Raw genomic sequence first — 26254 nt, forward strand, 5'->3', positions numbered from 1 at the left:
CCCAGCCTTTGCACTGCTTCGCGGGGGCATGGGAAATATGGTTCTGTATTGTAGTTTAAATGGATTATTACTCAGAGTTCTGTGTTAATATGCCTAGTAAGGAATCTATTTGTCAAAAAAAAATCGGAATCTTTTCTGTTGTCTGTATTGTTACAGACATACTTGCTGAGAGGTATTTTGAAATAAATGACCAAAAATAATTGAAACTGGTGTGATTATATTGTGTTATTTTGACAAATAAAATATGCAGAATTTTAGAAATGGTAAAATTAGTTTTGAAATTGTCAAAATGTCCCATTTTGACATTTTTTACACAAAAAGTTCAATTTTCCAATTTAAAACAAAATTTTGTTTAAAAATTTAAGTTAATATATAGTTTAAAAAAGTCAAAATCAAAATGAAATGTTTCCATTGACCTGATTTGAATGTTTTGGTTCATGAGTATTTGAGATGTTGACATTTCATCCCAATTTGGAACAGTAAAAGTTTTCAAAATCTCAAAAATTCTCACAGAACGGGAAAACCTTTTCCTGCCCACCTCAAGTCAAAAGTCAGTATGAGCTAGAAAATCCAAAATAGGAATAGCCAAATAAGACCCATCTTAACAAAATACTACTACAATTTAAAGTTGTGATATTCAGATTGTTTAGGACATAAGTATTGTTACGTGATATATCCCCATATGGGCTCCAATCTTGCAAACACATGCATATGCTTAAATTTTAAGCATGCGAGTAATCACTTTAGGTAAAATTTTCAAAAGCATCTAAAGTCACTTAGAAGCCTCAGTCTCATTGACTTTAAATGTGTTGTAGGCGCCTAAGTAACTTATAAGTAGAACTAGTCAGAAATTTTCAGTAAAGGCTGAGTCACTGGACCAAAACGTTTTGTTAAATCTATGCAGATTTGTCAAAACTAATATAAAACACAGCTGGAGCCGGATCTCTGGGGGCTGTTAGGCTCCTTTCTCCTTAGCAGGGACCAAACTTGCTGGGGCTGGCAAGGCTCCTCCTTCTGTGGCTCATCTTAGGTGCTTTTGATAACTTTACCTTTGACTTGAGCAAGTTAAGCATGTAAGTATGTGTGTTTTAAGGATGAAGTTCATGTATAAAATATTTACCATTTATTTCAGTCAAAGTGACAGGAATGGACTTGGTAGAGATAAGTAAAAAGACACTGTTTTATATTAGAACCTGGAATTAATACACCTCTACCCCAATATAACGCAACCCGATATAACACGAATTCGGATATAACGCGGTAAAGCAGTGCTCTGGGGGGGCGGGGCTGCGCACTCCAGTGGATCAAAACAAGTTCAATATAAGTTTCAACTATAACGCGGTAAGATTTTTTGGCTCCCGAGGACAGCGTTATATCGAGGTAGAGGTGTACTCTGATTTCATTGTGCTAGAAGCATTAGTTTTGAAGCTGAGAACTGAACTATGTCACCAGATTAACAAGTAGGCTATTCTTTTCAAATTTTCACCTTGTTCATGTTGCTTTATCATGATAAAATATTAATATTCCTATATACAATCTCTCCATTGCTTGAAACATTTAAAACTGTTCTTAGTAGTTAAAGTGCTCTATTTTTAAATATGATATTTCTTCTTTTAATTACTTCTTGCATTTAACATTTACAGACCCTACTAATTTCCAGTGTTAGTTGGGGGAGTGAAGAACATAAAGTCCCTTTGAATAGAGTACTTTTAAAATTATGCATGTTTCAATATGAGCTAGCTACAAAGAATTTAAGGTATTCAAACCTTGGAATTCATGTAGAAAGTTCCTGGGTATAGCAAGAGAATTCATATGGTAAATTACATCCCTAGCAGAACATGCATTTAAAAGCAAAAGTAAAAAACAATGCTGTACCTGGGACTAATTCCCTACCAAAGCTGATCAAGAAGCACTACTGTTGTAGCGGATTGTTCCCTGCTATGTAGGTGTTTGCCCATTAACATTCCATTGAAAACAGTGGAATGCAAGATTGGCAGCCACATTTAACAACACAGCAGGTGTATTCTGCCAAAACATTCCTGGAGCGTTCAGAAGCAAAGCAGCTATTAATCCCAGTACCCTAGGCCTTCATTAGAAATAAGATGTACATTTTTAATAGTGAGAGTAATTAATAATTGGAACAATTTACCAAAGGTTGTAGTGGATTCTCCATCATTGGAAATCATAAAATCAAGATCGGATGTTTTTCTAAAAGATATGCTTTAGTTCGAACAGGGATTATTTTGTGGAAATTCTATGGCCTCGTTATGTGTGTGTGTGTGTGTGTGTGTGTGTGGAGGGGGGGGTGTCAGACGACATAATCCCAGCGGTCCCTTCTGGCTTTAGAATCTATACATTAATTTTAGTTACATTAGGGAGGGCACATTACTCCAGCACTGCAACACTCCATGCCTTGTTTTTCTTTTTTTTTTTTTTTTTTTCTTTAACTTTGTTGTACAGGGAACTTTCTGCTCATGAGAAAGGCTGGCCTGAAAAGTCCACTGAACATGTACAACGCTTGCAGAGCAGTGCTTCAAGCCTGACCTGGACAGGACTACTTCTAAGGCTACATCTACATTGCTATCCAGGGGTGTAATTTGCAGCTCATGTAAATGTACCGGCACTAGCTGTAATATACCTAAGATAGCAGTGAGGACATGGTGGCATGTATAAGCCCACCTGGCCCCACTGGGTACGTACTTGCATTGGTAGCCCACCTGAAACTTGCATTGGCATTTCCTCACTGATAATTTTAGCAAGATAGCTAGATTACACCTAGCATAGGTGCGTCTGCACAAACTGCAGACTAGGTTCAGTCCAGTCTCTATGCCTAGTCAATCCTTGCTGAGCCTCAACAGCACCAACAGATTTAAACATTTTATTAAAGCTAATGTTAAAAAAATATATATAATACATAGGTTGGGAAAAGAATGTCTGTACATCTGGGTATAGTGCTTAGATTATCCACAAATACAAAATTAGTTTTTTAAAAGTCATATGATACAGAGAGTACATGATCAGCAATAACCCAAATTTAGGTGAATAGATTTAACAATACAGTTTAGGTATTAGAATCTGAATACACGGGTACATCACTCATGAAAAGTTGTACAGAGATTTGGTTGTGGAAAGCAAAATATATCAATGAGAGGAGACTGTCCCTCAGTAATTGAGAATTAGGTTGGTTGTCCATTTCCTGACTGCGCTTCTCATCAGCACTGCAGCTCATCCCTCCTACTGTAGAAATCTGTCATACAAATTGAAGTACATCAACAAATCAAAACTCTTCTCAGCTCACCTAGCTACCACCTATGTAAATATCTTAAAAGAAACAAAACAGATCCTACTTCAGTGTTAGCTATTCAAACCACTCCATTTAATAATACTGCTTAGTGCAGGGGTCGACAACCTTTGGCACCTGGCCCGTCAGGGTAAAGCCGCTGGCGGGCCAGGCCATTTTGTTTATCTGGAGCATCCTCAGGCACAGAGCCCCCTCAGCTCCCACTGGCCGCAGTTCGCCGTTCCCGGCTCCGTGCCTGCCGACGCTCCAGATAAACAAACCGGCCCGGCCCGCCAGCGGCTTTACCCTGACGGGACGGGTGCCAAAGATTGCCGACCCCTGGCTTAATGCTTATATTGTGCTTTTCAGCTACAAAGCACTTCATAAAAGTGAACTATTTAATCCTGGGAGGGGAGTACGATTACATTTAACAGCCGGAGAAACTGAGGCAGAGACTGGCCAGAGGACTCAAAAGCGACAGAAGAAGCCACTAACAAAGGGAAGATAACTCAGGAGTTTTTGGCTCCTTGCCTTAATAAATTAAATAAAGTAATATAAAGATTAAAAGAATGCTGTATATGCCAGGTGTGATACAGCACGGCCAAAGGGCAGCAGGAGAGGGTTAGAAGGGATCCTTATTCCCTGTAGAGGGAAGAAAGTTTGCTATAGATTAATTGAAGCACCTGAAGCCAATTAAAGCACCTGAAGCCAGTCACCTGATAAAAAACCCCTGCTTCAATCAGACAGGAGAAGGAGTTGAAGCAGAGTGGATTGGTGTTGGAGCAGAGAGCAGTTTGGAGGGAAGCAGAGGAAAGTTTGAGAAGTGCTGCGGTAGGCTAAGAAGACCAAGACCCTAGGTAAAGGGACACCTGGCTTGTGCAGAGGGAGGGCAGGAAGCCCCCACAAGCTGAAGGGCAGGAGAGGGAAGTAGCCCAGGGGAAGGAACCGCTAGTTCAAGTGGTTTACCGCTATCCCTAGGGCCCCTAGGCTGGGACCTGGAGTAGAGGGTGGGCCCAGGTCCCTCCCTCTCCACTCCCCTCCTCTAGGACACTAGTGGGGCAGTTAATATCCCAGTTCAGGGGCAAGAAACGGTGCCCTGAACCCCAAGAAGAGAAAGCGTGAGACCCATCATAGTAGTGCCGGCAATTTGCCACACAGGATATTAAACATTAACACCAGCTGCATATTTTCAAAATATAATATGCGCCTAAGTGTTTTTCTTTTTAAATTCTTTCCTGGAAATAGCTAGGCAGATAACTGCTGATCAAAAAAAATTAAGAAACAAGAGAAAGTGTGGCTATGTTGGGGGGGGGGGGGGGAGGCATGGGGAATGGTGACTACTAACATATGGTCAGGTTCTGTGAACCTTACTCCACGAGTAGTCCCATTGACCTAAATGAAATTATTTTGCAATTCAATCTGGGTACCAGCATCTGGTCCATGGAAAGTAAGATGGAAGCTTGCAATAGGAGATTAGTGGATGATAAAAGGAGGTTGGAGGACTCGGTCAATAAAAAGTTTCTGCTACCATGTTTATATTCAGAATTAAATGGGTTTGATGCATGTTGCTGGAAGGCAGTGCAGAGTATTTGGAGTAATTCAGAAAACTCCTCAATTACTATATTATGACCACTCATTTCAGAATCCCATTTTCTCCCTGCTCTCCACTTGGGCCCAAGTTTCCAATCAGCTTCACAATTCTTGTACACTCAGCTTACTGCATGTGCAAAACCCATCTTTGCACTCATAAATCACATAGGCCCAATTCTGCAAACATTATACACATGAGCAGTCTCACTGAGTTAAATAGGACCATTCAGGTGGAATCTCTCTCATTTGAGGTTTTTAAGAGCAGGTTAGACAAACACCTGTCAGGGATGGTCTAGATCAGGGGTAGTCAATTATTTTTTGTCAAGGTCCAAATTTCTTGGTCAAGATATAGTCAAGGTCCAGACACCAGAGAAAATAATAATAATAAATAATAAGTACATAAAAAAGATTTCGGGGTCTGCTCAAAAGCATTTGGTGATCCAGATTTGGCCCACGGTCCACCTATTGACTACGCCTTGTCTAGATAATACTTAGTCCTGCCTTGCGTGCAGGGGAATGGACTAGATGATCTCTCAAGGTCCCTTCCAGTTCCACATTTCTATGATTCTATGCATGAAAAGATACACCTATACATGTTTGCAGGACTGGGTCCATAATTTGGCAGGCAGTTACAAGCAAATGCAGGTTTTGCATGCACAACTTGGTATAGAATCATAGAATATCAGGGTTGGACGGGACTGCAGGAAGTCATCTAGTCCAACCCCCTGCTCAAAGCAGGACCATCCCCAACTAAATCATCCCAGCCAGGGCTTTGTCAAGCCTGACCTTAAAAACCTCTAAGGAAGGAGATTCCACCACCTCCCTAGGTAACCCATTCCAGTGCTTCACGACCCTCCTACCGAAAATGTTTTTCCTAATATCCAACCTAAATCTTCCCCACTACAATTTGAGACCATTACTCCTTGTTCTATCATCTGCTACCACTGAGAACAGTCTAGATCCATCCTCTTTGGAACCCCCTTTCAGGTACTTGAAAGCAGCTATCAAATCCCCCCTCATTCTTCTCTTCTGCAGACTAAACAATTCCAGTTCCCTCAGCCTCTTCTCATAAGTCATGTGCTCCAGCCCCCTAATCATTTCTGTTGTCCTCCGCTGGACTCTTTCCAATTTTTCCACATCCTTCTTGTAGTGTGGGGCCCAAAACCGGACACAGTACTCCAGATGAGGCCTCACCAATGTTGAATAGAGGGGAATGATCACGTCCCTCAATTTGCTGGCAATGCCCCTACTTATACAACCCAAAATGCCATTAGCCTTCTTGGCAACAAGGGCACACTGTCGACTCATATCCAGCTTCTCGTCCACTGTAACCCCTAGGTCCTTTTCTACAGAACTGCTGCCTAGCCATTCGGTCCCTAGTCTGTAGCAGTGCATGGGATTCTTCCGTCCTAAGTGCAGGACTCTGCACATGTCCTTGTTGAACCTCATCAGATTTCTTTTGGCCCAATCCTCTAATTTGTCTAGGTCCCTCTGTATGCTATTCCTACCCTCCAGCGTATCTACCATTCCTCCCAGTTTAGTGTCATCTGCAAACTTGCTGAGGGTGCAGTCCACGCCATCCTCCAGATCGTTAATGAAGATATTGAACAAAACAGGCCCCAGGACTGACCCTTGAGGCACTCCGCTTGATACCAGCTGCCAACTAAACCTGGAGCCATTGATCACTACCTGTTGAGCCCGATGATCTAGCCAGCTTTCTATCCACCTTATAGTCCATTCATCCAGCCCATACTTCTTTAGCTTGCTGGCAAGAATACTGTGGGAGATTGTATCAAAAGCTTTGCTAAAGTCAAGGAATAACACATCCACTGCTTTCCCCTCATCCACAGAGCCAGTTATCTCGTCATAGAAGGCAATTAGGTTAGTCAGGCATGACTTGCCCTTGGTGAATCCATGCTTACTGTTCCTGATCACTTTCCTCTCATGCACACTTTTGCAGAAACACACCAAGAGCTCTCAGCTGAAAATGTGGCCCTTTTAAACAAAAATATGTAATAAAAAAAAGTCATAAAACAATTGTGAATGGCTCTTGCTGTGGCCATATCTTGATAATCTCTTTGTTCATTGATTTAAAAGAAAACAACCAAAAGTGACAACACACTTTTTCCTTCTGTCATGATGAAATGTGTTAAATGATAGAGCCCAAAGGTAGTCAAGTGACCTCAGCTTCCAGAAATCCAGTCCTTTACTACAAAGAGAAAAAACAAAAGCGCAATTATTAGTGAAGCTACACAGCAGAATCCCAAAAATCCAGATTACATTTTTACTGTCTATAGGAGCTGGTCAGATGATCTCAACCACTTCCACAAACAGCTGCAGGGTTTTTTTGAGTGTGTGTGTGGGGGGTGGGGGGGGTGGAGGGGTGTTTGAATCCCCACTTTTAATTTTGTTTGTCTAAACTTGTTCCCTTTCCCCTCCCTTCCAAAACAAAACGTTATTTAGTAGAGAGTGTTTAAAGTATATAGCCAACTGATTGACTACAGTTCTGGTTCCATATTAAAAATATTCAAAAGACCAAATAACCAAGCTCAGGCAGTTTACTGCCTAAAGCAAGATTGTATAATATGCAAAAGAGACATTTCGGGAAGCAATTTTTATCTCCCAGCATATTCACCTTGCCCAGTAAGTGTACTTCAAAAGATATTTCCCCAAAACTACCTTTATGTCATGGCTTTTTACAAGTTAAAGCACTTTATATGTTACCTAAGATCCAACCCACCGTTCATACCAGTTTCTTAACTTGTTGTTCTGTACCTTTCCTTATCTCTGGTTTACCACATTCCAGGTACCAACAGGTGGGAAGGCTCTTCCTAAGCTTGTACCCAAGACAAATATTTATGTATCTTGCTTTTGGCAGGTTTTATATTCACTACTGCCAAAAGCTACGTTTTGCTTTGCAGATGATTGTGGGATCTCTCTGTCTTGACAGAAATAAGCAAAAACGTTAACATAACCGCCCACTTGCTGGATAAAACACGTTATTATGGTGTGCCCTATCCCTAACATACATGTATTGGCTAAGAGGAAGCTTTCTGGATCCAGAAGTTTGAAAGCATATTTCCCTGCTAAAGTCAGAGTCCTGTACCAACCCAGACCCTGATTCTGCAAATACTTATATATGTGCTTAACTCTGAGTACATGAGTAGACTCTATGAAGTTTAATGGGACTACTAATGTGAGAATAGGTAAACAGGTGAATAAGTGATAGAAGACTCTGAGCCACATTCTGAAAAAGATTAACAGATTCAGAGCCTGTGTGTCTCTTAATTGTTCACTTAATATACAATATTTTGATACGAAAACTACTTTTCAATGTGAGTGCTTAACATTAAGTACTTGAAGTGGCTGCATTCCATGTTCTATGCAGCCACTGTGGTACTGAATTTAGCGCTTTCTTACTTCAATGATGGGAACACCAGAAAGACAGATCTCACTAGGCATTTAAGGTCTTGATCCTGCTCCTGTTCAAGTGAATGGAAAAACTCCCATTGACTTTAATGGTACACAACTGAACCCTTAGTAAGTTTATAGCCTTTTCATAAACATGCTAACTGTACCAAGAAGTGGAACTACAAACAGAGTACTTACCTGAACATCGAAGCATTTTCCATTCCTGTTGAAGTTGGTCTCTTAATCGTTTTATTTCAAGAAAATTTTCTTGGGAAGCAGGTGCGTAGGCTCCAAAGTCAGGTGTAGAAACACCTGATAAGGCTTTGGCCACACTTTGCACTAGTTTTATTTCTGTGTCCTATTTTAAAAAAAATAATATTGTGGTGAAGCAAACATCTATTCGTTTCAACAACAAAATGCAATATTTTATAATAACCTATTGTAATGAAGTTGACAGTATCAGTAGTAATAATGAGTAACTTTCAGTTTTCAAGTCTGAAAGTACTACCAATGGAGGAGTTGAAGCAGATAATGAAGGAATTCATACTGTGAACGCCTATAAAACTAATTTATCTCAAATACAAATGACCTCTCAGTTACTCTTTTATGAGACAAAAGAAATAGCACAGAATTAAAGATGGAAAAAATGGAGAAAAATAGTAAAAGTAAAAATAGTAAAAAAAAAAAATTATTTACTTCATAGATCACTGTATTTTCCATCACTAATAAACAGTGATTTATTTTGCTTTGACCAGTCATGACATTATAAAAAATTTCTGGGATCTTTTAACAGTTTAAATCAATGCTGTAAAGTCACTGAAAGCATTTTCTGTGGTCATTGTGATTAATGGTGAAGAGCATGCCAATTATTTTCATTCTTCAATAATGTTACTGAATTTCATTGAAAAGTAATAACATGGATTTTAGTTCTTCTAGGCCATGCACACCATATAAAATCTCCACATTTTTATTATAGGAACTACCTGCTAAGTGTTAAAATAAATCTGTTTGTTTCAGTCATTCATTAGAGGCTCACATGTCCATCTAAACTTCTCTTTCATCTCTCAGCCTACCCTTCAGACTCCCAATAATTCTTCCCAGCTGCATGCTCCTAATCAGTGTGCACAAATATACTAATGTTTCAGTATACTGTATATCAATGTACGGATTATTTTAGTTCACAAAATTTAAATATCATAGCACAGTAAATTCAAAGAAAATGCTTGAGAAATGTAGAATAAAGTATGGTAAGATCACTTAATAGACATCTTGAGAAATAACATGTCCCTAACTGGGGCAGTTTCCAAGAAAGAGATTCCATGTTATGTATTTCATTAAATTAAAACAATAAATAAATGGTACATTTACCCCACATAAGTACTTGTCAGTAAGTCTGTAAATGGAATCATGATAACTTATATTTTCCACTTTTTCTTTTTGTTCACTTTGCTTCTTTCCTGCTATATAATTCTGCTACTACTTTGTACTTATAATAGCACCTACTATGCAATTATCTTAAAAAGAGTTAAAGTGCATAACACCTTTGTGGTAAGTAAAGCAGTATTATTCCAGTTTTACACATCTGGAGCAGAGAGAGTAAGAGCCACATCTGTAAAGGTATTCGGATGCTTACAGACCAGGTGCCTAGCTAGATTTTCAAAAATAGCTAACCCTCAATTATTTCAATGCACAGGGGATTTTGAAAATTCCAGTAGGCACCTATCTGCATCTTTAGGTATCTAACTACCTTTACAAATCTGATCTTTAGTGACTTGGACTAGGCCACACACACGCTCCTACCATTATATAGGCTTCTTTTATATAGGTTTTTTTTTTTTTTTTTTTGGTAATATTGCTATGTTTTGTTTTTGTTATTTTAAAGGGAATTGGCCACATAAAATTGAATATCTCCCAGCACAATGTATTCTGGTGAGGCTCTGATAATGAGGATGCTGACAGCCTACTATTACTTCTACTCAAGACAATGGTGCTTAATAAAATAGTTTCTCTTTGTCAGCTAAAAGGATTTTAGGATAATCAAGATTAGCACAACTTCTTACCTGTATTACCACAAGAATTCGAGACTCAGCTAATCCTTGCAGTAAACAAGTAAGCAGAGAAATCGCATTTACACCAAGGCTCCTGTTTGGTCCAATGACTATTATCATTAAGTCAGGTTGATAGCTATACGCTACAGGAAGAATGAATCCAAGTACAGCACAAAAGAAATTGTTTCTTCCAGCATCCTTTAACAAGAAACAGAAAACAGTTTAACATTTATGTGAAACTCCAAAATCCCTGTATGAACCAAAAAACAGAGATTTTATAAAAAATAAACAAAACACAGAAATAAAGGAGAAGAACTACAAAAAATTTCTAGAATAGATCACTGTTGGAAACAGGATACTTGTCAGATCCTATGTAGTGTTCCTATTTTAATATGAGTCATTCATTGTATAAATTACACAGTATGCATTATTCATCTCCCCTTTCATTACAACTCCACCCCTCCAGGACTGGTGTCAGAGGCCATTTTAACCTGCTTCAAGCTGTCACAACTTTGGTGCCTAAGATGCACTGTACACAAATGGAGAAAAAAAATAAAGAAGGAGATTTTTAAAGGCCCAATGGCAGTTAGATGTCTCTTTGAAATTTCCCCCCCCAATTTCATTAGTAAAAACTTGAATCAAACTGATAATCTTAGACACTATTGTCAGTTTTACGAACTAGTAAATATACTTGATTCTATTCTAACTTAGTTAAAAAAGAAAAAAAATGTCCTTTATCTTATTTGGTTTCCAGAATTTTTTAATGTACCTCTTTCCAATTCAGAGAAATATGGTATTTGGAGTTAGTCTTTTCAGTTTGTTGTTTCTGGCAAATGTTCATCAAAAGTATTTTTCTGTAGATAAAAAATACATTTCACTATTTCATCAACAACTTCTAATGAGATAATAAATAATACTACTAAAATTAGTGAAAGTGGATATTAAAAATTATTCTTTGGATGATATTCGTGGCCCCTTATATAAATTTATCTAGGCAGCAAACACTTCTGAATCATTGTAGTCCCTTGTTTAAATTATGACAAGTAAGCTTAAAAAAGGTCAATACCAATTAAAACTGAAATCTCAATAAAGTAATTTTTTGTATTAAAGTTTCTAAGAAAATAATGGTCAATTCACTTTTAGTGGAAAGAGAATCTGGAGAAGTAGGATATTGATATGTAAAGTTGGCCTTCAGTAAAGAATTGTCCCTTTGACTCTTCTTCCCCCCACCCCACATATGATTAGCAAGCACATTTTCATAGTATGCAATAAAGAAATAACTACTTTCACAGTAGCAAAACTGGGAGACTATGTCAGGTTGGGAAAGATGCTTAAGGAAATGGAGGCTCAGATGACCTTCAGTGGAATTCTGCCTATCACTAGAGGAGGAGAACGAAGGCAAGATAAGCTTATGATGATCAGATGGCTCAGGCAGTGGTGCTATAAGTGGTGCAAACTTTGGGATGTTTGACCACTGGGAGGCATTCATGGAGAGAGGACTGTTCTCATGGGATGGACTCCACCTGAGTAGGGAGGAAAATAGACTTCTAGGATGGAGGTTGGCACAACTCATTAAAAGAGCTTTAAACTAGCAACTTAGGGGAGATGCTCATGTAATTTCCACACTTGATTTTAACATTGAGAGGGAGGAAAATCAAGTAAGAAAGGATACAGGAATGGAGAAAGGAACAGCAGTGGGTACGACAATGTACATTAAGAGGAAGAATAGTGCTGATACCAGTCAGATAGGTGATACTGGCAGTAGAATGACCATACCCAATCGGGTGAGGAATGTGGGGGAAGCCAAGCAGCAACAATTAAGATGTTTGTATACCAATGCAGGGAGCCCGGGTAACAAAATGGAGGAACTAGAACTATTGGTGCAGGAAGTGAAACCAGATATTATAGGGATAACAGAAACATGGTAGAATTGTAGACATGACTGGAGTACAGGTATTGAAGAGTATGTGCTGTTCAGGAAAGAAAAATAAAGGCAAAGGTGGTGGAGTAGCACTGTATATTAAATGATAAGATAGACTGTAAAGAAATTAGAAGTGATGGAATGGATAAGATAGTCTGTTTGTGACAAAATCACTTTGGGGAAGAAAGCTTCTAGAAGTTCTCCTGGGTTAGTGCTTGGGGTGTACTACACACCACCAGGATACAATTTGGATATGGCTAGAGACCTCTTTAATGAAATAAATAGTACTGGAAATTGTGTGATTATGAGATACTTTAACTTCCCACATATAGATTGGAGGACAAGTGCTACCAATAATAGTAGGGCCAGATTTTCCTGAATGTGATAGTTCACTGATTTCTTCACCAACTAGTCGCTGAAGCAACAAGAGGTGATGCCATTTTAGATTTGATATTCGTGAGTAGTGAGGACCTCATAGAAGAGCTGGTTGTAGAGGACAACCTTGGTTTGAATGATCATGAGCTAATTCTGTTTAAATGCAAGGATAAACAAAAATAGATCTGCAACAAGGGCCCTTGATTTCAAAAACTAACTTTAAACAATTAAGGTGAGAGTGTGCTAAGGAGGTGGACTGACTGAAGAACTCAAGGATTTGAAGGTGAAGGAGGCTTGGAATTACTTTAAGTCATAGTTGCAGAAACTATCTGAAGCCTGCAATGGGAAAACATTTGTAAGGAAGAGTGGCAGACCAAGCTGGATGAGCAAGCATCTCAAACAGGTGATTAAGAGAAAGCGGAAAAGCCTACTAGGAATGGAAGAGGGGAGGGATCAGCAAGGAAAGCTAGCCTTTTGGAGGTAAGAAAGTGTAGAGATAAAGTGAGAACTCCAAAAAGCCAAGCAGTGTTGGACCTTGCAAAGGGAATTAAAACCAACAGTAAAAGGTCCTATAGCCATATAAATAAGAAGGAAAGTAGAAGTGGGACCGCTAAGCACAGAGGATGGGGTGGAGTTTAAAGATTATCTAGTCCTAGCCCAATACCTAAACAAATACTTTGCCTGAGTTTTTAATAAGGGTAATGAAGAGCTTAGGGGTAGTGGCAGGGTAGCTAATGGCAATGAGGATATGGAGGTAGAAATTACCACATCCGAGGTGGAAGTCAAAACTCATACATTTTAATAGGACTAAATTGGGGAGCCCGGATAATCTCCATCCAAGAACATCAAAGGAGCTGGCACATGAAATTGCAAGTCCAAAGATTTTGAATGAATCTGTAAACTTGGGGGTTGTACCCTATGACTAGAGAATTGCTAATATAGTTCCTATTTTTAAGAAGGAGGAAAAAAGTAATCCAGGACACTACAGTCCTGTTAGTTTGACCTTAATTGTATGCAAGATCTTTGGAACAAATTTTGAAAGAGAAAGTAGTTAAGGACACAGGTGAATGGTAATTGGGATAAAATACATTATGGTTTTACAAAAGATGGATTGTGCCAGACCAACCAGATCTCCTTCTTTGAAAAGATAACTGATTTTTTAGACAAAGGAAATGTAGTAGATCTAATCTACCTGGATTTCAGTAAGGCATTTGATACAGTTACATGTGGGAAATTATTGATTCATATGAGCATTGAAAGGTGCAAGGAACTGGTTTAAGGGGGGACTACAACAGTTCAAATTTAAAAATGAACTGGCAGGCTTGAGGGAGGTTACTAGTGGAGTTCTTCGGGGATCGGTCTTGGGACCAATCTTATTTAGCATTTTTATTACTGACCTTGGCACAAAAAGTGAGAGTGTGCTAATAAAATTTGTGGATGACACAAATTTGGGAGGTATTGACAATATGGAGGAGGACCGGAATATCCTAAAAGAAGATCTGGATGACCTTGTAAACTGGAGTAATAGAAACGGGATGAAATTTAATAGTGCAAAGTGCAAGATCATGTATTTAGGGACTAACAACAAGAATTTTTGCTATAAGCTGGGGACTTACCAGTTGGAAGTGACAGAGGAGGAGAAAGACCTGGATGTATTGGTTGATCACAGGATGACTATGAACCATGAGCGTGATGTGTCCGTGAAAAAGGCTAATGCAGACCTAGGATGCATCAGGTGAGGTATTTCCAGTAGAGACAGGGAAGTGTTAGTATCATTATATAAGGCACTGGTGAGACTTCATCTGGAATACTGTGTGCAATTCAGGTCTCCAGGGTTTAAGAAAGATGAATTCAAATTGAAACAAGTACAGAGAAGGCTACTAGGATAATCCAAGGAATGGAAAACCTACCTTAAGGGGAGATATGATTGCTCTGTATAAATACATCAGAGGGATAAATACCAAGGAGGGGGAAGAATTATTTAAATTAAGCCCCCAAGTGGACACAAGAACAAATGGATATAAACTGACCATCAACAAGTTTAGGCTCAAAATTAGGCAAAGGTTTCTAACCATCAGAGGAGGGAAGTTGTAAAACAGCCTTCCAAGGGGAGAAGTGGGGCAAAAAACCAAACTGGCTTCAAGACTGAACTTGATAAATGTATGGAAGGGATGACACGGTGGGACTGCCTATGATGGCATGTGGCCCACTGGTGACTGCCAGTAGCAAAAATCCCCAATGACCAGAGACAGGACACTAGATGGGGAGGGCTCTGAGTTACTACAGAGAATTATTTCCCAGGTATCTGCCTGGTGGGTCTTGCCCCCATGATCAACATCTAACTGATCGCCATATTTGGGGTCAGGAAGGAATTTTCCCCTTGTCAGATTGGCAGAGACCCTGGGGGTTTTTGCCTTCCTCTGCAGCCTGGGGCACGGGTCACTTGCAGGTTTAAACTAGTGTAAATGGTGAATTCTCTGTAATCTTGAAGTCTTTAAACTCTGATTTGAGAACTTCAGTAACTCAGCCAAAGGTTAGGAATCTATTACAGGAGTGGGTGGGCGAGGGGGACCATCGTGATCATGTAAAGTTTGTGTTGAATGTCACAATTGGCTTGCCTCACAAACCTCTACATAGCATTATTATTAATTAGGACCCAATTGTGCTAGATACTGTACCAACACAATATGCCTACATCTGTACAAATAACAAGAAATTTGCCTTCCATGTTAGGTTCTAATACTGAGGTAGTTTGATACTGTTTAGCAAATTCAAGTCCTACATGGTATTTTGTATACATTTTGGAATATACTGTATCTTTAAGGGACAGCTCTGTGATGAGCATGTGTAGCCATATTAGCCCAGATCCTCAAAGATACTTAGGCTCCTAGCTTCCACTGAAATCAACTGAATTTCAATCATTGATTTCAGTGGAAGTCTAAATACCTTTGAGAATCTGAGCCATTGCTATGCTGGGATTTCCAAGAAAACCCCCAGCCCCCATGGTAAAACCCACTGGAGGTGACTCAGATGGAGGAAATCTTGTGTCCCCTGCGACACACATGGATCCTGGGGGGAACACTGGTGGACCAGGGCCAGCAGCAGGGAGGTCTTGTGTCTCTGCAGCCGTTCTGTGCCCCGGTAGCTTTCCATTCCCGGGTCCAAGCCATGGAGAGACCTCCAAGGAAAAGATATTATAGCCATTTTTTGATAAACCGCAGAGCTGGGTGGGAAATGATGTATGCATGCCCTCTCCTTGCTATCTGCCCAGTCCTGCTTCTTCCTCTCCCCATGCAGATCTAGAGAACAGCATAGAGACCCATTGAGTCTAGGGCTCTAGATGAGCATGGGCAAGACGACCCTTGCTACCTCTTTTACAGCATGCATCATATAGTTCCTAAACATGGCGCTAGTTCTATTGGCTATTCAAGAGGGCATGACCATGGTCTGACCCTTTGTTGATGCTAGTTTCACTGTTGTTCCAGCCTGGAGGTGGCATTACCTTAGACAAGGACTGGGAGCATATCTGGCCCCTGTGCAGGGGCACATGATTGGGAACGCAGAAGGTATTTTGTGCCCTCCCCCCACCATCACATTCACCTGTGCTGGGCTCTTAGTGACTTAAATAAAATACCTGTGATTAACAGCAATACCTTTTATCACATATTTCTCTTTTTTAGATCCTTTTTTAAATAGCCTGTCATTTCAATCTCAATTTTCAATAATATCGGAAAGGATTATACTTTAAACCTACAGCAAAACCTACATGAGACAAGCCTTATAAGGCAACCTTCTGCCTTTACAGACCATCCCAAAATATCCCTAAACATACTGAGTACAATTCTGCCCCAACTTTATTAGGTGATCAACTCCATTAAACAACTAATGTTTGTTGGGGGCTTGGGTAGTCATTTAATGCAAGTTTCCTCAGACATATGTGCACCTAGAATCATTTATAAATGATCCTCTGATTCTGAAATGAATGGAAAACCTTACCCATCATCTAAGTCGAGTTCAAGATCCATGTCTCCAACAATTATGCAGAGCACTCTACAGAACACAAAGAATAATCATCCGTGTGTGCGCGCGCACGCGCTTATAAGTGTCTAACTTTTAAAAACATGCAGTGCAATTAAGTAATCAGTACAAGAGAAAATGTGGCCATTTGGCTAACGGGTTTACATGTGTGGAAGAGAATTCAATCCAGAAAAAATAATAAACGACTGTGGGTCTGTTCTGAATTTGACCTATTAGCAATATAAAAACAATGGGATAGCTTATGGGTTTATGGCAGTTCAGGACAAAAAACAAAGAAAACAACAGGCTGATAAAAATAATGGGGACTTAGGCAATCAAAAAACAGAGTTAGAAAAACTGTTATTTAACAATCACCCTTAAAATTTTGAGTTTTGCCTTTGATAACTAGATAGCTTTATGGTCACATTTACAGGGTTGCCTATATTTAGTATAGGCCAGTGGTTCCCAAACTTGTTCTGCCGCTTGTGCAGGGAAAGACCCTGGCGGGCCGGGCCGGTTTGTTTACCTGCCACATCTGCAGGTTTGGCCGATCGCAGCTCCCTGTGGCTGCGGTTCACTGCTCCAGGCCACTGGGAGCCGCTGGAAGCAGCGGCCAGTACGTCCCTCGGCCCGTGCCGCTTCCCACCGCCCCCATTGGCCTGGAGCAGCAAACCACGGCCACTGGGAGCCGCGATCGGCTGAACCTGTGGACGCGGCAGGTAAACAAACCGGCCCGGCCTGCCAGGGGCTTTCCCTGCACAAGCAGTGGAACAAGTTTGGGAACCACTGGTATAGGCAATGCTATACATAGCGAGGTGATGTTGTTTCATTACAGAGGCAAATGAAACGTTTTTATGGCAGCCCATTCTAGTTTATGAACTTGTATCACATTTTCAAATTTTATAAGAGAGCTCCATATGCAATGAGCATAGCTCACCTTTGTAATCCAAAATCAAAGCAGTGCTTTAGTGCAAAGGTAGTAGAAACAGAAGCCATAGATGATTCTGCAATTCCATTGCACACCTAAAAATAAAAATTTGTATTAATAAATCATAATAAATCCTGTACCATACCATTTTTTAAATTTGTACCAATTGAACCTGTTTTTGTCTATATATTATATATAAATGCAAACAAAGCTACAGCTGTGTGAAAGGAACATTAATGATGTAGCCTAACAAGATTTGGTAAAAGACTTCATGGTCCACTACCTGCAAAGAGGATGTGTTTGGTTGTTATGCTACATAGTTGCTCTGTTTGGCAACTTATTTAGAAGTGTTGTTCTATGCTGAAAAGTGACTGTAAAACGGCACCATGGGGTTCCATGTTTATTGTCTCTCAATGACTTAGAGATCAAATTTGCTCAGTTTACAAGTAGGCACTGCTCAGGAGGAACAAACACTGGTCTGGGAATCAGGCTGTCCTGAGTTCCAACTGTCACTGTCATTGTGATCTTGGCCAAGTCACTTCACCTTCCTGTCTCCCTATCTGTACAATACCTACCCCCTGCAAGGATTAATTAGCTAACATCTGTGTCATGTCTTCAGCTGCTACATAAATACGGAGTAAAACAAGGGTTTCCCAATTCCCAGCATGGCAAGCTCAGCCTAGAATCTGAAAGTCAAAATGGGAACTCTTTGGATTTTGAACAATAAAGGTTCTCCAACTGCAATTCAGTTATTAGTTCTCTTGACTGTTGTAGAATCCAGCTCCCTCTCCCAGAGCTGCGTGGGGTCTGTAATGTTAGCAGACATCAAAAAACTTGCTTTTGCCACCATCTGCAAAAATGACTCTAAATATCAACAGCAGGAAGCAGACCTGTTGAGTACAAAGCGGTCATTTTGACACAGTTACTTTTCTGACAAGTACTGTACTTTAGAATGAGACATTCATCCAGACAGAAAGTTTGCAATTGTACAATGACAAAATACAAACTCATTTAGGTTTTGCTTGTTATTTGTAATTCTTCTGGTCACACTTGCTAATTGTTGATGATATTTGTGTTTAAATATAATCTTTCCTTAGTTCCTGATCCTGCAGTGAAATCATCACACTGAATTTGGGCTATCACATTAATTTTTGTGGCAATATACTGTGATGTTTTAAACAAAACAAACAGGATTATTGCTTCGCGGGAGAGTTAAACATAGAGAAAAGCTCAGTTCTGAGTAAACTGTTATTCAGACATCAACAAAAATAATAATAAAAGGGCTAAACTGCGCATTTAACATGCAACCCATAATAAGGGATGATGTGTAAGTGCACTGCCCTTATAGTAGGACCAAAAGGCAAAATTACTTCCAATGTGCACTGGGAAAGGAATAATTTGTGACGCTCCTTTATGGGGTGCAACATACTCCATTTGCATAGCCATGGCTCTACCTTCTCCCCTCCCAGTTTTGCATGAAGCATCTAGCGCACAGCCCTCTGCACTCCCTTAAGAGTCAGAGCAATGATCTGGGTAGGCCTAATGCACAAGGGGGATTCTTGCTCCCTCACATGCCCCTGCTCACATAAAGGCAGGGCACAATCTTGATCAAACACAATCAAAAAAATTACTGAAGTAAGATGCTGTTCATATATATTTTCTCATCTTTCACATTTACTTTAGTAAGTAGACACAATTTTAACATAGCTACAATCTGGCGGAGACTAGCAGGATAGGAAAAGACATAACTAATATTGAGCTAACACTGAAGAACAAATAAAAGAGCAGAAGAAACATAGAAAACAATCAAGGCAGTTAATATTACCTTTTTCTTTAGTATTTTATCTAGGACAGCCAGCACATTCTGAAGAGAGAGTAAAGCTTTCTCTTCCTTCACAAGTTCCGCATCAAATGCACTGTAAAATAAGTTTTTTAAAACTACCGTAATTAAAAATTGGGTTATGAATAATAATGTTATATTCTGAATAGTACAGTTATAGGGGGCTTTTCAGTAGTAATGTTAATTACTAAATGTTTCTAAAGCATTATGTAGGTGCTACACATTCGTCCTCAAAGAACTAGAGGTGGTCAGAGGATGACAATTTTGTTTCATGACAATTTTTGAGATCTTGAACTTTGTTTTCACTCCACAAACCCCTTTGGGACACTTTCCAAAACAGAATTGTGTCAGAACAGTTGTTTATGGATTGAAAAGCTCAGGTTTTCAATTCAGGTCTCCATCTATCTCTCTCTGGTCAGAGGGATAGCTCAGTGGTTTGAGCATTGGCCTGCTAAACCCAGGATTGTGAGTTCAATCATTGAGGGGGCCACTTAGGGATCTGGGGGAAAAATCAGTACTTGGTCCTGCTAGTGAAGGCTAGGGGCTGGACTCGATGACCTTTCAAGGTCCCTTCCAGAGATAGGATATCTCCATTAATTTATTTATTTATTTTAAGTGAACAGAGAGCCCTGGCCCTCAGAAAACTTCCTACTGCAAATTTCATTGAAATCGGTATGTTTCTGCAAAATGTTTCAGTTTTGGAAAAAAGAGCATATTTGATTAAATTACTTTTAGTCACAAATGTTCTGACAAGCTCTACAAAGAGCTTTGCCGACATGGGAGGTAAATATCATTTACCGCATTTTGCAGATGGAGAAACTGAGGCAGAGATTAAGGAGGGCCAAGGCCAAAGAGAAAGTTAGTATCAGAGAACTAGGATTAGAAGACAAGCATCACTGGTTTCCAGTCCTGTGGTTAAATCACTATACCATGCCCTCTCCGCAACATTAAGTTGACAGCCACATAAATAAGGCCAACCTGACGAGAGTTTTCAGTTCTTGTGCATTCATTTCCATCTCCACTTGAACAGATAGTGGTAGCAAATGTGCATCAACTTTAGAGACAATTGCTGCTGCTGTTTTAACAGGAGGCACTGGAAAGAGAATTTTTTTCATGTGTGATTCCAAAAACCGGTCTGTTTTGATGGCTTCATCACTGTTAGTTGTCCCAACCACTTGCTTTGCTGTGGGATGTGTACTAGTTTGAATTAGCTCAGCCTCCATCATCTGTTGTGATTTGGTGCTGAGATTGTGTAAAGGAGTTGCTTCTAGAAAAAAAAAATGTATTTTAGTTTCACAAGTATCCATAAAACACAAGTGTAATTCCTGGGCACTAAAAATGTTACATATTAACATGTTCAGTAATTGTATTTATTTACCATAGAGGGGTGCATTTGCCTGGCAGGTGCAAATATATATTTTCAGATGCTGATTTAAAACATTTATGCTACAAAGAATATGTAATTTTCAGAAGTGATATTCGGCATTACTGTGTTCATTTTCATAAAAATATGGCTTCAACCTTCCTTTGGTTAATATGAAAGATGAGCAAATAAAGCTGTTTCTAAAAGATTTTATTTACAGTGTAAAATAAATTGTTCCGTATTCTTTGAGGCCCTAATCCTACATGTGCTTAACTGAGTTAATTGCACTGAGTTACGCACATGTGTAAGTGTTTGCAGGATTGGGGCCTAAAGGTATACTCATCCTTCAGGTACCACTATTTGAATAAAAGCCATAAACATTACTGGGAATATCTCTGTAAATCTCAAGAGATTAGAATCCTAAATATGATGCTTTTACCCACCAACCTCAAATAAAAAAAAGCCTACAATGTGTACCATTAGCTGGGATGGACCACAGTAGAAGGAACGAAATAAACAACATGGAAGGAATATTTTTCAGAACATGTACCGCTTTTATATTCTCAATTGGTAGAATGATTCAGCAAAAAGAAAAACCAGTTGCAGTTAGCATGTTTTTTTGTCTCAAGGAGTATCAATAGTAGTTGTAAGAAGAAAGCAAAATAAATTAACATAAACAGAAAAAGAACACACAATACTCCTCAGCATGAGATTTAACCCATACTTATGACACTGGTGCCAAACCCTCACAAAAGCATCCTATGCCCCTCTCTCTCTCAAGCGGCCAATCTGAGCAAGCATACAAAGGGAGGAGGAAGCTGAGCAAAGATTAACCCTTTGCTCACTGGGCACCAGATACTGATTGTGCATCCCGTCATACATATTAGCACTTCCAACCAAGATGAAATTCAATGTTGATAAATGTATCACTTGTATTAGCGATAAATGCAAAGTAATGCACATTGGAAAACATAATCCCAACTATACATACAAAATGATGGGGTCTAAATTACCTGTTACCACTCAAAAAAGAGATCTTGGAGTCATTATGGACAGTTCTCTGAAAACATCTACTCAATGTGCAGCGGCAGTCACAAAGGCTAACAGAATGTTAGGAACCATTAGGAAAAGGATAGCTAACAAGTAAGGCTATGTTTTAGTCATGGGTATTTTTAGTAAAAGTCATGGACAGGTCACGGGCAGTAAACAAAAATTCACGGCCCATGACCTGTCCATGACTTTTACTATATACCCCTAACTAAAACTTGGGCAAGGGGCCGCAGGTGCTCAGGGGTGGGAGGGCGGTCTGGGGGCACCACGGGTGCTGAGCAAGGTGGCCCAGGACCCCGCTGGTGCTGGGGGACGGTTGGCAGGGCTGTCAGGGGCTCACTATCTGGCTCCGTGTGTGTCCCTGCAGCTCCTAGGAGGCAGAGGAGCCAGGGGGCTTCGCGTGCTGCTCCTGCCACAAGCGCCAGCTGCGCAGCTCCCATTGGCCTGGAACCGCAGCTAATGGGAGCTGTGGGGGCAGGGCCTATGGGTGCGGGCATCGCACGGAGCCCCCTGGTCCTTCCGCCGCCTAGGAGCGGCAGGGCCATGTCAGTGGGAGCCGGGGAGTCTCCCACCCCGAGGTAAGCACCACCCAACCCCCTACCCCTAGCCCTGAATCCCCTCTCACACCTCCAAACTGCAGCTGCTGGCCCAGGGGTTGCCCGGGTCGGGTAGCCCCTAAGCCAGCACCAGTCGCTGCAGAAGTCACGGAATCCGTGACCGCCATGACAGACTCGCAGCCTTACTAATAAGACAGTAAATATCATAATGCCACTATATAAATCCAAAGTACACCCCCACCTTGAATACTGCATACAGTTCTGATCACCCCATCTCAAAAAAGATATATTGGAATTGGAAAAGGAACAGAGAAGGGCAACAAAAATGATTAGGGGTATGGAACAGCATCCATATGAGGAGAGATTAATAAGATCAGGACTGTTCAGCTTGGAAAAGAGACGACTAAGTGGGGGATGTGATAGAGGTCTATAAAATCATAACTGGTGTGGAGAAAGTGAGTAAGGGAGTGTTATTTACCCCTTCACATAGCACAAGAATAAGAGGTCACCCAATGAAATTAATAGGCATCAGGTTTAAAACAAACAAATGAAAGTACTTTTTCACACAACGTACATTCAACCTGTGAAACAGGATGTTATGAGGCCAAAACTATAACAAGGTTCAAAAAAGAATTAGATAAGTTCATGGAGGATAGGTCCATCAATGGCTATTAGCCAAGATGGTCAAGGATGCAACTCCATGCTTAGGGCGTCCCTAAGTTTCTGACTGCCAAATGCTGGGGCTGGACGACAAGTGATGGATCACTTGATAATTGCCCTGTTCTGTCCATTCCCACTGAAGCATCTGGCATTGGCCACTGTTGGAAGACAGGATATTGAACTAGACGGAACATAGGAATGGCCACTTGGGGTCAGACCAATGTTCTTATGAGCTATGCCAAATTACACCAGCAAAGAATCTGGCCCTGAATAACGATCCCTCACAATGCTCCCGTGAAGTATATAGGTTATTTGAACCTATGGATATTAATTATAAATCTTTTCTAGAGTTCAAGTATGTATCACATTTATCAACCACATTAGCAAAAAGAAACAGAACAGCAATTACCTTCATACATCAAACATTTCCAGTATGGTTTATGTGCAGCTCTCACATTTTGTATAGACTCAACAGCACTACAAAAGATAAATGATTAGCATCATCAGTTCAGATGAAAATATAGGGAAAGTTACTTGCCAAGCTAAACATAAGACTCTGTTTCTGAAGTCTTGGCTAGAAAAACAAAGAGAAGGGCATGTTACTTGGAAGGATTACTTGCAAGTGTCAGTCACAGAAAATGAAAGGGAATGTGTAGTGTTATGGTCCTGTACCAGCTATCGACTGAGTACAGAGCTTGCTTGTGAGCAAGAGACACACCAGATGTGTTCACTATACCATCCTTTAATGCTCTGCCCGCAGGTACAGCTGAGGTTAGCTTGAATAAGGTATTTCTCTCTCAGTGCCACCTAGAGGCTGAACAGTATAATACAGTTTAGTGTTCCATTACATGAACACATGGCTTTCCATCTCTTTCAGTACCTTGGAAGTGCATATACACTGTTGAGTGAAATCCTGCCCTTCAAGATGTCAGTAGCAAAACTGCCACTGCCTTCAATGAGGCCAGGATTTCACCTGTTGTCTTGCATCTTTCCATTGCTTCAGCAGATTAAGACATCAATCCTGCAATCACATCTATCCATGCACACACTTGTGGACCCCTCTTGAAGTCAGTGGGGATCTGTGCAGGCACAAGGAGCAAATGCAACACAGGTTTGGGACCTAAGAAAATAGCGATATATCCTTTGCTATTTCATTGTGTTGGAAGCAATAGGTCATTTTTCATATTATTATTGCTATGTAAGTATATTACAGTAGCATTTACAAGCCTCATCCAGAGCCCTGGTCCCCGCTGTGCTGGATGAAGGGGCGACGGAAGGTGGGGGGGCCACCAGCAACTGAACCGTGGTCCCACCCCTTCACGCCACCCCTTCCCCCCCGAGCCTCTGTCCTTGCGCCGCCCCTTCCCCCCGAACCCTCTCACTGTCCCTTCCCCGACACCGCCTCTTCCCCCGAGGTCCCACCTCCCGCTTGCTTCTCTCTGCCTCCTCCCACAGTCCTCCCACCTTTAAGTGATGGGGCCATCCGCCCCTGGCCCCCCTGTTCCAGCACCCTTGGCTGGGTGTCGTACAAACAGTAAGTAAAGAGACAGTTGCTGCCCCAAAGATATTACAATCTAGATGAATGACAAGATGTTGTGTGCATTCATAGCTCGCTCCCACTGGCTGTTGTTATTTGATATGGCCACTCACGGCATTATGAGTTCAGCTTTGACTGACGTGGATGTCTATAGAGAAATGAGGTTTAAGGATAGAGATAGTAAAAATAATTCCCCTCCTGAGTTCATTCAGATTTTAATCTTAATTGGAAATAATCCCAGAAAAGGAAAACAAAACCAGAAATAAATTGATCATTTTGAAGTGGGAGTGATCAGAGTCAGAAAAATAATGCATTCTAGCAGCATATTAAAGCCCTGATTCAGCAAGGTATTATAAGCACACGCTTAACTGTCCCATTGATGGAACTATTCATGTGCTTAAGGCTAGGCATGTGCTTAAGGACCTTTCTGAACTGGGGCCTAACTTCTTAATTTGCATTTATCAATATCATCATCGTATTGTTTAATATTTTTGAGCATCAGGATTAAGAATGTGAGGAATGAGAATTTTTATTATTTTCTGGAAATTGTAGTATTTTTAATGAAATGTTCTGTTTCCCACATTTAGGTTTTAAGGTAGTTTTCTTTACACTTTTAGGCTTGATGATAAAAGTAGAAAAAATATTATGAAATGCCCATATGACTTGATTTCTAGCTCACACTCAAATAGCTCCAATTCAATGTATAATCAGTGTCTTCCACAAACAATAAGAACAGACACATATAGCATGAAACAAAATATTTCTTGAGCCATACCTTAAGCATGGTGCCATTTCTCCAGCGATCTGGGGGAGAGGGTCTCTAAGCAAAGTTTTTACAGTCATGCAGACTGATTCAGACAATGATTTCAAATGGTATCCACCCTGGGAAAATTAAACTATGTTTTGTGTAATGCAAAGAACAAATGCATAGTAAATAAACTACCTGTAAAACATGCTTGTACAAAGTATATTTTTTCATTTAAAAATATTCTACATCCACCTTTTGAAATATGCCTCCATGTTAGCTAAATGGAAAGTAGGATCTAATGGCTAGTAGGATCTAATGGAAATAAATAGTCAGCTACAGTTTCTGTTTCAGTCTGAAAGCACTTAGTCAGAAGTCATGGAGCAGGTCCTCAAAGAATCAATTCTGAAGCACTTAGAGGAGAGGAAAGTGATCAGGAACAGTCAGCATAGATTCACCAAGGGCAAGTCATGCCTGACTAACCTAACTGCCTTCTATGACAAGATAACTGGCTCTGTGGATGAGGGGAAAGCAGTGGAGGTGTTATTCCTTGACTTTAGCAAAGCTTTTGATACAGTCTCCCACAGTATTCTTGCCAGCAAGTTAAAGTAGTATGGGCTGGATGAATGGACTATAAGTTGGATAGAAAGCTGGCTAGATTGTCAGGCTCAACAGGTAGTGATCAATGGCTCCAGGTTTAGTTGGCAGTGGTATCAAGCGGAGTGCCCCAAGGTCGGTCCTGGAGCCAGTTTTGTTCAATATTGTCATAGAAATTTCTGTCCGTTCCAGCTGAGGAATAAGGAGAGACGGACACAGCTAGCCAAGCAAGGAGCCCCGGGAGGGGCGATCCGTTTATTTCAATTGCAATTGGGTTCGAGCTCATAAGTCAGCAAGAACAAAGAAAACACTTACACCAAAGCATTATATGCAGT

General features: G+C 40.4%; 1 protein-coding gene across 1 annotated transcript in view; it reads right to left on the reverse strand.

Moving 5' to 3' along the window:
- Window positions 1-7020: 7020 nt before the first annotated feature.
- Window positions 7021-26254, reverse strand: part of HDAC10 (histone deacetylase 10) — a 30560-nt gene continuing 11326 nt past the window's right edge. The window contains exons 12-21 of the mRNA XM_065420601.1: window positions 25353-25459; window positions 23450-23517; window positions 20389-20677; window positions 19396-19486; window positions 17580-17665; window positions 16622-16675; window positions 11099-11183; window positions 10342-10527; window positions 8480-8639; window positions 7021-7079 (exon numbers count right to left, since the gene is read on the reverse strand). Coding sequence (XP_065276673.1) covers window positions 7054-7079; window positions 8480-8639; window positions 10342-10527; window positions 11099-11183; window positions 16622-16675; window positions 17580-17665; window positions 19396-19486; window positions 20389-20677; window positions 23450-23517; window positions 25353-25459 — 1152 coding nt within the window. The 3' untranslated portion in view covers window positions 7021-7053. The remainder of the gene's footprint in view (window positions 7080-8479; window positions 8640-10341; window positions 10528-11098; window positions 11184-16621; window positions 16676-17579; window positions 17666-19395; window positions 19487-20388; window positions 20678-23449; window positions 23518-25352; window positions 25460-26254) is intronic.

Source organism: Emys orbicularis, chromosome 1 (assembly GCF_028017835.1).
Source record: "Emys orbicularis isolate rEmyOrb1 chromosome 1, rEmyOrb1.hap1, whole genome shotgun sequence".
Taxonomy (NCBI): Eukaryota; Metazoa; Chordata; order Testudines; family Emydidae; genus Emys; species Emys orbicularis.